General features: G+C 39.0%; 1 protein-coding gene across 3 annotated transcripts; it reads right to left on the bottom strand.

The window, feature by feature from the left end:
- Positions 1–10,819, bottom strand: zgc:172136 (uncharacterized protein LOC566376 homolog). 3 transcript variants are annotated; one of them, XM_044045445.1, is made up of 15 exons: positions 9,797–10,819; positions 7,255–7,448; positions 7,021–7,111; positions 5,947–6,026; positions 5,686–5,762; positions 5,356–5,542; positions 4,622–4,777; positions 4,090–4,155; positions 2,594–2,662; positions 2,334–2,508; positions 1,909–2,181; positions 1,659–1,790; positions 1,461–1,531; positions 1,236–1,374; positions 1–1,147 (listed from the first exon to the last, which is right to left on the bottom strand). In XM_044045445.1, the coding sequence occupies exons 2-15, from the start codon at positions 7,330–7,332 to the stop codon at positions 1,116–1,118; spliced, it is 1,626 nt and encodes a 541-aa protein (XP_043901380.1). In that variant the 5' UTR covers positions 7,333–7,448; positions 9,797–10,819; the 3' UTR covers positions 1–1,115. The 3 variants fall into 3 exon arrangements, with proteins under 3 accessions (XP_043901380.1, XP_043901378.1, XP_043901379.1); XM_044045443.1 differs by having other exon boundaries at positions 1–1,374; XM_044045444.1 differs by having other exon boundaries at positions 1–1,374; positions 1,659–1,787.
- Positions 10,820–10,879: the final 60 nt, after the last annotated feature.

The following is a 10,879-nucleotide window of genomic DNA, read 5'->3' as shown; positions in this document are numbered from 1 at the left end:
TTTTGTTTAGTGGTATTACAAATTTATTTACACTATGATTGAAAAAACAGTGCTTTTAAAAAAAAAATGAATTGTTCGATATTCAACATCATCAGTTATTCACACATTATTGAACATTGGTTTAAAGCTTGTCTGTGTTCAGGCACTGACATTCTTTTCCAGTGACTTCATGCTGGCTTAAAACATCAGGGGATTTTTTTTGCAAACAATTATCATTTACAAAACAGTGGGAAAAAAATGGACGACAAAAGTGTCAGAAAGGCTCGTTTGTTTTGGGGTTACATAATTTGAAAATACTGCAGATTCATTACACACTTGCTGGATACAGAAATAGCTCTTTACAAATAATACTTTTCTCTTGTAATTAGGGAACACGAGAGGACAGTATCAAATGGGGGGAAGCTTTGGATGCATGCATTAGCAACTGTAAGGAGGTTCAATTTTCCACATCACCAGATACATTGCTGAGGCAGACTAATAGGAAATGCATGACAGAGCACACAGTGTAGAAATGGAGTACAATATAAAAGATGATTTAAAAAAAAATATAGGACAAGGGAATACAGGACCAACTCATTAGCATCAAGGCATCTACAAATGAAATAAGGAAATTCAAGTTAATATATATATAAAAAAATGGCTGATGACATGGAAAGCACATGAATTTAAATACTTGCTGACTGCATTGATTCAAAACGTTAGAAAATGTAGTACTTTATGCTCGAAACACTTAAAGATTTAAACGTTTTCAACCATGATTACAATACAAAATAAAAAAACAAATTAAAATGCTTTTTTCTTAAAAAAAGTTTAAAAAAGTAATAAAATAGTGCAAGTATTGTGTACACAATATACAATAATAAATATGCTTTGTTTATGGTTTAATATGCTCCTTGATTTGTTAGATCTGTCTGCTTTAGTAACAGGAATGAGGGCATAGTGTCAGTAATGTCTCTCTAAAAACTGAAGCAAACCATTGTTTCCATCATATAGAGAACAGACACTGATGTGTTGGAAACCCGTGACTTTAGTTGCATCTTAAATGAAGGAAGAGAAGGATGAGACGTACTTATGGACAACTCTTCAAAGAATGAATTCCAAGAACTGTTCATCATCTAACATGTCCAGAGAAAGGCTGTTGGTTGACCTGCGGCCATAGAATGAAGGTTTGGCTGGGCAGTGCAAAAGGGGGTAACAAGTTTGATCAACGGGGGTCTTTGTGTTTGTTGAGATACCTGGGAATCCAAATGTGTAGCTGTGGGAGGAATCAGGCAGCAATGTGGTTCCCAGGGGGGCAGGAGGTGGAAGGAAACTGACATCATCTAGACTGTGGCTGTGCCGATCCACACATACTGGTGCCCTAGATTTCAGCATCTTGAACAAAAATAAGAGGTGAAAATAAAAGTTAAGAAAATACTGACTATCCACAGGAAGTTAAGAAGACAGAAGACACAACAAACCTGTTGTGACATATCTTCATTGTGTAAATTTCCACAATATTCATCTGTGTCTGGGGTGGATGATTTATTTTCTGTAGAGCCCACAGGATTATATTAGTCAATATCGACGATGAAGAGAACAAAAGATTTGACAATACAATATGTTTTAGCTGCTGTCATTACACCTTTTCCTGAACATCACAATTAGACGATTTATACCTGATGAAAGAGTGTCCAAGGTGAGTTCCGCACAATCCACAGAAACCCCTTGAAGAAGGTCAGCCAACTGGAACATGTCATCAGGTTCTTCCCCAAGAACATCATTTGGACTTCCATCAGTGGCCTTAACTGCTTAAAAGAAAAATGTGGAATATGGTTAATCTCAAGATGCACATGATGAGGTATCACCTTTGTGGATTTCAGACCAAGTAACTTAGACAATACTCAATACTCTTAAAAATATTCTCACCTTGCTCTTGCCACCACTCATCTTCAGTCTGAGTTTTGGTGCCTGCATCAAACCCAGAGGTACAGGGGCTGACACGGCTGGCTGCTGAGCCAAAACACATCCGACCTTCCTCCTCCAGGGAGGCCATCTCTGTGGAGATGCTGTGCTGACGGGCATCTGCTTCAATTCCAGAGCTGCTGGTCGAGTGTCGAGACAGACCAGGGCTGCTCTCACTGCCGGGGGGGTCCAAGTCCAGGTCATCACTAATGTATGATTCTCTGTAACGCTTTTTCTCTAAAAAAAAAACGGACAGACAACTTACTATCAATGTGGTGGTTTTTATTCTCAAAATGTAAAACACCAATAAACGTCTGTCCTCTGTGGTTGATGAAGAGGAGTACAAGAGCCTCCCTGCCAAACTCCTTATCATGATACTATTTTGTTACCTTCGCTCTCCTCCAGCTGGCGTAAGTGTTTGAGGGCAGGCTGGAGGCTGAGGTAAAGACGATGGCTGCTGCTCAGGTGCAGGAGGAGGTGGCGAGAGCGGAACGACGAGCCAGTGTAGTAAACCAGCTTCCTCGCTGACGGTAAACCATCTGGCTGGATCTCAAATTTCTTCCCCTTAACGGGACATGATATGCCCATTAAATAGTTATGACAAAAGCGTATAAATTGAACAGTGAATGAATATAAGCAGTGCACATACCAGGAAAGTGAGACGTCCCACGTTTGTCCAAGGAAAGTTGTATAGCAGCTGTCGCATGTTGTTCATCTCCTGTGAATATGAAGCACATGCACATTCACACAAACACGAAATAGCTGAAATGCTTAAGAGCTTTTGTGTATGGAAAAAGAAAACAGATTTCTGTGCACAATTTCTGGACAACAAGGTTTGGCAGCCTTGGTAAACATTTTTTGATGGCTTTGATGACAAGTAATAGATTTCCCAAAAAACATGAAGTTAAAGATGAGACTGCTTTTTTATTTCTATTTTTCTTCGATTAATTAAAAAAGAAAATCAGCAAAAGGAAAAGCATCTGAATCAAACGTCTGGGCAACCTGCATGGCCTGTGGTTAGTAATGGCTCTTTCACTTCTTGTTTGCTACAGGATTTTCTCCGGTTCAATTCAAAGGGCTTTTAGTTCTTTGAGATTTGAGATTCTTCTAAGTTGGGGGGGACTGTGAGGGAGCTGCCAAATTCTCCAGCTTTGCGCCTGGTGAGGTCAGCCAATGTGGGTTTTAAAAGGTGTGTTTAAAGAACATGAGGGCCATTACCCATTTTCCCTCTATAAGTTAAATGCACCCCGAGCCAGTAGCTGCAATACGAGCACATATCATTTAATCTTTTGTATCTTTGCTCATTGTGGCCAAAACAGAACCCAATAGACTGATATTTGTGCAGGTGCACCCTTTACCTGCCATTTTAATCAAATTGCAAATTAGGTGAATGCCTAATTATATGTGCATCTTCTTGAAGCCTTCTCCTGCTTTGTGACAATTTATTATTTCACTGTTTGGCAGCTGCTTTGAGGAGCTCAGTGCAGTGGATTGTTGGGTCAAGGTTTTGAGTGGTCGAAAGTATTTATAGAGCCAGAGCTTCCCTTATCATATTGTCAAAAAGCCACAAGAAACCCAATCTGAGACCTTAATAAAAAACCCCAGCTTGCATTTGGGTGTTAACATGGTTGCACTAATCATACAAAACAAAATGTACAAAAAAAGGGTTTCACTTTATGCTTTTTTTGAGGATTGATCATGTTCTCCTCAAGATATAGTGATAGTATATCATATTTTGACCAGGTGTGCCCAAACCTCTCCACGTCATTGTACTTTAAAATGATTGACCATCAATAAACGATTCCTTTTGTTTACAGGGTCCATCTGGTCTTGGCAAAGAGGCTAAGAGCTACTCAAGGTATCTCACGGTCTGTTGGCTCTTTAATCAGCCAGGCACTGAGCCCTAATCCCCCCCAGATGGCCCCTGACGGACAGATCAAACAACTGACCACATGGCAGAAGACTCCTATCTCCTCATGCTCTCTGCTGTTGGTAGCAATCCCACACATTCCTCACACGTCTAGTCAGAGGTTTTACAGGACTACACATACAAAGACTGGATCTTTGAGATTTACTCTTGTGAACCTAACAGCCGCGTTTGACGCAGCTACTATGCATTACTAACACACTCACACACGCACGCACCTGATAAACCTGCATTCCACGCAGGGTCAGTCCGAGCAATGCCGTTCCCCTCTCCTCCTTTTTGTCCTGGACAACATGAATGATGAGATGTCAGGGAGGCATCTGAGTAGCTCAGATAAGACAGCTATTTCACAGTTAAGCCCCTCTCTTAGTTCACTTGGAGACACTGAGCTGATGCTAACAACAAATTGAAAGTGATAACACATGATGCAATGGATGAGCAAATCTTCCAATTATCACTCCGATGGTGAGTGAGTTTGAGATGGGGAGGACAATAATGTAGAATAGATGAAGCATTGTGTAACTGCCCCAGTTTTATTTGTGCTGTATGCTCAAATGAACACTTACTGGAAAAAAACAGATTTGCAGTTCGAGGGAAGGACTATGACAGGAATTAAAGTTGGAAAACACATTCAATGTCCAACAGTCTCAGTTTTGTTACTTGTTATTTTCTATTGAAAATAATCACACCCAACAGTAAGAAATGTGTCTGATGACAGTGAAAGGATATATAATAAAAATCCCCCCTAACCTTTTGCAGTCTGTAAAACGTGACAGGTACGTCCTCCAGTCGACACGACTCCCTGATGAAGAGCAGCATGGCATCACGGGCTGACATGCCCCACAGCTCCTGATGCACTTTGGGACCATGGCAGAGGAGGTAGTTCACTCCGCGCTTAGCTATAATCTACAGAGACGGAGGAAATGACAGATGTAGATTACAACATAACCTTTAAATATAAAATGTTAAAGATAGGGCTGTAAATCTAATAAAATATCAAATAGTGACTAACCACATGATTGCCCATAGTTAACTGAGAATTAATTGCAAATTAAGCACTTTTGTATATGTTCTAAATGTAACATAAAACAATATTTTTTCAACTTTTTAATGCTCTTGGAAAAAAAAGCGTTCTTGCTTCATGCAATAATGTTTGTTATAATTGCTAACAGGCTTCGGCAGATGATTGATTTCAATGTATCAGTGACAGCTGACACAAATCCCAATGTGGGGTCTCTGTCATAATGAAATATTTGCAGGACCACCTGATGTGCACCCTCATACTGAGTCCTGGCATTTAATTGAGTACAGAGGAGTATTTAGAATGCAGCCTCTGGTTTTTAATCATCAGGAGATAATGATGAATGACTGGCGTTAAAAGAAAAAAATAGTTAAATGAATAAATATTATATTGAAATGTCAAACTGAAGACCACATTAAATCCACATTGTTTTTAAGCTCTGCTGTCACATGGCAACACCTACCCAGGGGGGAAAGTAATCCTTGGGTTCAAAGTAAGGGGTGGACTCCTTAGGCATCGGGTGGTCACCAAGGTCAGCCTGCAAGGCATAACCTGCCAGCTGGAAGTACGCCTCCTCTTGCTGACGACATTCAGAGCGAAGCACTCGCTCGCGCAAGTCAGAGTAGTAAAGATGCCGTGCCTTTCGTTCACTGGTACCACATAACCAAAAAATGGGAGAGGAGGGGAGCAAAAAGAAAGGAGGACAGAGATGGATGAATCAGAAACACAGGTTTACCAGGCAATTCAATAAAAAGAAAGCATGTTCAGTGTTGAGGAAGACGGAGCAACATACCAAATAAGTCTCCCATTCTCAACATAGTACTGCACTTTGAGGCAGAGTATTAAAGGCAACAGTCTCTTCTGAAGTGTCTGCAAGTAGAGAAAGTTGAGTCAGAGTCGGCCCTGTGTGTGAGTCATTTTCTAATGCCTAACAAAAACATTGTGGCATGTGGGCCACTGAAATGGCCCACCCAATTAACATTTTGTTGTGGGTCACAACAAAATGCTGCCACTCCACACAATCAAAATCACACTTCACAACAGGCTGTCTTACTTTTCCTGAATCTTGCCTCCAGTCCTTAGGAAAGTACTTGTTCACTTTCTCCTCCATGTCTAAAAATATGTGCTCATTATCTGAGATGGAGAAGGAGACAGAAAAAAAAGCCGACAGTTAGTAAGGAAACAAAATAATGCAGCCAAGCGTAAAAATTGCCCAACAATGGGAGTCACTGGGGTAAAAGAAAAAAGCCGTTGTTCTTCTGTTTATGAATGAGGCTTCTAGGAAGCTAAAAACAAGGTTATTAAAATCAACCAAAGCTCTGATCTCCATGGTTTACATTACCTATTGTGCAGTTTTAAAAATATAGCCAATGCTAATGCCAATTTAATTAAAAATCTAGTGAGATGGTTCAGTATAAGGATGTTGTATGACTCTCAGTCAGGCCCTATGAGTCATGACACTGGCATTTTCTACTTAATTCACTTTATCTCTTTTGTTCAACTTCGTGCAGCAGTATTAATCTCACCAAGCTGTTTCATAACCTCTTCTTTAATCATCCATCTTTCCTTTTAGCCCATTTCAGTCCTCCTCTGACTCATTCCAATTTCCTTCACCTCTTATCCTTCACTGAGGCCTTTGAGTAAGAGTTGAGTAAGGTGGCCTGTGTCATGACGAATATCTGTTTTCCCTTCCACCCTCCTTTTCCCATCATCAATCCATCCCTCCCCTCAATGAAGAGGAGGAATGCAAGGGTGCATTCCAGGCCTAATGAAGTTAATTTTGCAGGAATCCAGGGCTATGTGATCGCTGAAACAACACCACAAAAACAAAAGGCTGCCTGTTCAAGTGGTGAGCCACACAAGATTACCAAGCATTTCAACGCATTTGTCAAGAGAATGGGAACACAATGGAACTGACAGTAAGGGGGGGGGGGTTTGATTTTCAATTATGCAGACAAGGAAGGTAGAATGAAATGTTTAGTTGGTTTATGGGAAATGTTCTGTTGGCACAACACTACTGTGAAACTTTGTTTAGAAACTCTGACTGCGGTCAATTAGTAAATCCCAACTTCAATATTTTCATGCTTCCGACACTCTAGTATGAACAGTCGACAAAGAGTGAACTTACCCTTCACCACTGTGAGGCCAAAGAAGTGCAGCTCTTTGACTCCGAGAAGCTCCGTCACTCGATTAAAAACATCCTGCCCTGTGGACTTTGGCTGGAGCGAGAGAACAAAATAATCCAAATTCACTACACAGTCACAATATAGATATGTGGTGCAGCTCTAACATTGTAGTGATAAAACAGAACTCTGTTTAGACGGAGTGTTGTTGGTCAGCTAGAGACATGTTTAACACTCACCCTGACAGTGATGTCCAGCTGGTCTTTGTTGGGGAGGAGAACACAAATGGTACGCTCCTGCTTTATTGAAGCCGACATGATGTCTTCTGTATGTCTGCGATAAGTGCTCTCACTGTGCTTCAGCTCCAATCCTCTCTTTGTTTCCTCTATCTTTTACTTTTTATCTGTTCCAGAACAGCTGGTCCATATTGTATCTATAAAAAAAAACAACAACGAATGACACAGGGTGAGATAGGTTGTTGTGATTCAACAACATTTTGATGTGAATGGATGAGACACCCAGGAGGAATGTAAAACAGATCACCCTCTCATGTAATATCCAAAAGCAAACTGAAAGAAATCCAACATATTAGCCGTGCAACAGGTAAACTACTTGCTGACCTTGTAGTGACAGCAGAAACCTAAAGGTTTTTAATTATAAAAAAAACGTTATGCATCAGTGTTATTGTTCATTTTCACAATACATGTCCAGTTCATTGTGTTTGACTGTATTACCTTAATAGAAACAAACCAGACTCCAGACATAAGTACAATAATCTCTCCCATTAGCCCACAACAAAGATTAACTCAACACGGATCGTTCACTCTAAAACGGTCAGAGATCAAATATTTACCATTCCAAAAATACATGACTCAAGTGAATAACAAACACCATCTTCACCGAAGTTACGAGCAAATCATTTAACTGTGTAAAAATGAACGAAAAACAGAAATATTTTGGCAGAGAAATGAGCTTATACTGTAATAGTCCTGAATTACTATATATTCTGTCAATCATACATTAATGGCTATGGTGGAGGTGGGCAGTCTACTTGACTCACGTTTAACTTGCAACACTTCGCTGGTACAAAAGCTTAACTGAAGTGTCTCAGAATCAAATAATCAGATTAATTACTGCTGCACGCTGCCTGCAAATCCCCTAAATCCTGTTTTTGAACAGGAACTAAGATTTTTTTACTAGATTTTTTTTTATTTTTGAATGTGACAGAAGCGATTGGTTCTGGTACTTTTAGCTTATTCCCAAGGAAAGAAGTAGAAAATACTTTTCACTTCAGTTAACAAAACTAGGAAAATGATACTTAGACAAAGAAATGGCTGTTTCCTTATGTTGTACTTGTGTCTTTTTACCTGATTGAGGAAAATGTGTTGTTTACATTTGCAGCACACACAACAGACACATCGTAAAAGATGTAAATGCTATAAACAACCACACAAAACATGGGAGCCATAAAAGTGAGTGTTCTTGGCTCAGGAGGCAAACGTTTGAATTACCAAATATAATTTATGGACAAGTTCAAACAGAGCCTGACACACATCAGGTGCTAACAGACATAAAACCTGATATTCCAGTGGCTTGAATATCTGACTTGTTTGTGACAATCAAACTCTGCGGTACATTTACTCTCTGACACTACAGTAAATAGTTAAACAAAAAGACAAGTTGTTGTTGTATTACTTGAATAATTCAATTCCGATCTCCTGATTGAGACTTGGATTTGTAAATTTACTCCAAGTTTACTCCATTATGAAAGTGGTATTAGTGCATTCTCTGGTAGGCTGAGACTTTGAGCGACATCAGCCATACTGCCAAAACATTACTGAAATGAATTGTTCAAAGACATTTGTCAGTAATTTACAGCCAATCATGCATGGAGGAATGAGAGAGTAAAATCGAAACAGATTTCCAGAGAGAGGAAAAAAGTGCTTTGTATGGGAAGTGGTATGGTCTTGATCAAATTATTTTTTTTGCATGCACATCTGAACTTAATGTATTTAATTAATAGCTTGGCTGGAAAAGATGATCAACACTCAAACTCTTCAAGAGAAATAAACAATGCAGACTCAACATGCTTCAGAAGACTCTAATCTTGAACATTTGTCAAAAACATAAAAGAAAAACAGAGAGCAAAACAGCAAACCAGACAGACACCCCTTGTTGCTGACCATGGTGAAACCATGTCATCACATGAGAGCAGCCATCTGTATGCCATAATTCCCATCCAAGACGTTTATAATCCCTGTTCCTGAGCGCACACACACTCAAGTACCCAATGCTGTTAAAAAAAAAAAAAACAAACACTTCAAAACACTTTTCAGTTGTGGGGTGAGGACAAAACAGCGCATTGCTTAGTGTTGACTCAGAGCAATAGGTGACACATTATTGGGTTTAATTAATTCAAACATTCCTTCAAAACTAGAATTAAAATAAATCCAACCCAAGAGCACAGATTAATTCTGTACAACTGCGTGAGATGTAACCCGAAAAACATTGATACGTCCAGCTTTTACGACTCATTACTTATCTGTAACACTTGTTGCTTGTTTCAATGGTGCGAGTACAATTATATATATTTATGAGCCAGTGAAACGAAGCAAGATTAACTTAAAGTAGGATTAAAATCCCAATCTTAATGCCGTTGAATGTATTCACTAAATAAACAACCGTATGCTGTTAGTTGAATTGGTTGTAACCTAACGCAACAAGTGCATCACTTTACTCCGACTACCACTTCAGTCAACTACGAGACCGTGCGTTACTCACCATGATATATTGTGAGGCGAAACACGGCTTCCTAAATCTTCAGACACAAAATCTGTTTTTTTTGTTTTCCGAATTAAAAATAGTCAGAGTTGAAGACATTACCGAACACAGATCTCTCTATTGCTTATTGAACTTTCTACAACTACCGAGAAGCTCAAATGATTGGGCCATACCATGTCGGATACTTGGGCGGGGGGGTATGGCCGCTGGATGTCTTAAACACAGTTTTACAATTTCAGGTTGATATTTACTTTAGCTTTTTGCAGCTTTAAAGTTAAAACAGTTAATTCCTCCTTTCGTGATTCCATCGTTTAACAATAATTAGATGATTCGATTTTAAACATCTGACAAAGTAACCCCCCTTCCATGTTCTTCATTGGTAGACTTCGTAGCGTAAAATGCATATCTGGTGTTGACACTTAGGGTTGTGGGGACAACAAGTAAAATTCACTGATTTCTTACAACTCAACTGAAAACATAGTAGAGTATATTCTTTTCCCAATTTGTTAATTTTGACTAATATTTATTTTATCAATCCCTGTTCTGACAGTTAAACCACAACACATTAGCGACAGTCCTATACATTCTTCATCATGTTTCATATTAAAACGTCCGTCTTGAGCTTAGTATTGAATTGCAAAAAGTATATATGCTATATTATGCTGAGTATTTTAAGTTAACACTTGGGGAAGTTAACCATTCTTGTGAAAATAAGTCATATACCACAAAACTATAGTTTGGAATCATTAGTTTCATTTGAACCAATATCAATAACGAACAATACGAAATATTTGTAAAAAAAAATATACATCCTAATATTTCTAGCATTGAAAGCATCATCAGTTATTAGGGTACGTTCGGACTCTATAGATAGCACATCTTGCAGTGTCACTGCCACCTGCAGGACATTTTGATCTACTACAAAAGTAAACCTGTAAAAATTAAACATGAAATGCAATTACTGCTATAAATGCACATTCATGAAATTATGTCAGCATCAGCTGTACTTGTATTAACTAGCGCAAACCCATTGAGATCAGGAGTAACACAACTATTTAAATCCTGAATTGACCACAGAAAGGG

This window comes from Solea senegalensis, linkage group LG15 (genome assembly GCF_019176455.1).
Source record: "Solea senegalensis isolate Sse05_10M linkage group LG15, IFAPA_SoseM_1, whole genome shotgun sequence".
NCBI lineage: Eukaryota > Metazoa > Chordata > Actinopteri > Pleuronectiformes > Soleidae > Solea > Solea senegalensis.
This window is presented reverse-complemented; position numbering and strand designations above follow the sequence as displayed.

What these genes read in the sequence shown, in the direction of transcription:
- zgc:172136 (XM_044045443.1), bottom strand. Translation starts at nt 7,332, where the DNA reads ATGTCGGCTTCAATAAAGCAGGAGCGTACCATTTGTGTTCTCCTCCCC. An exon ending in GTGGAATGCAGGTTTATCAG is followed by an intron (nt 2,663 to 4,089) that starts GTGCGTGCGTGT and finishes TCATATTCACAG; the next exon opens with GAGATGAACAACATGCGACA. An exon ending in CTTGGACACTCTTTCATCAG is followed by an intron (nt 1,532 to 1,658) that starts GTATAAATCGTC and finishes TGGGCTCTACAG; the next exon opens with AAAATAAATCATCCACCCCA.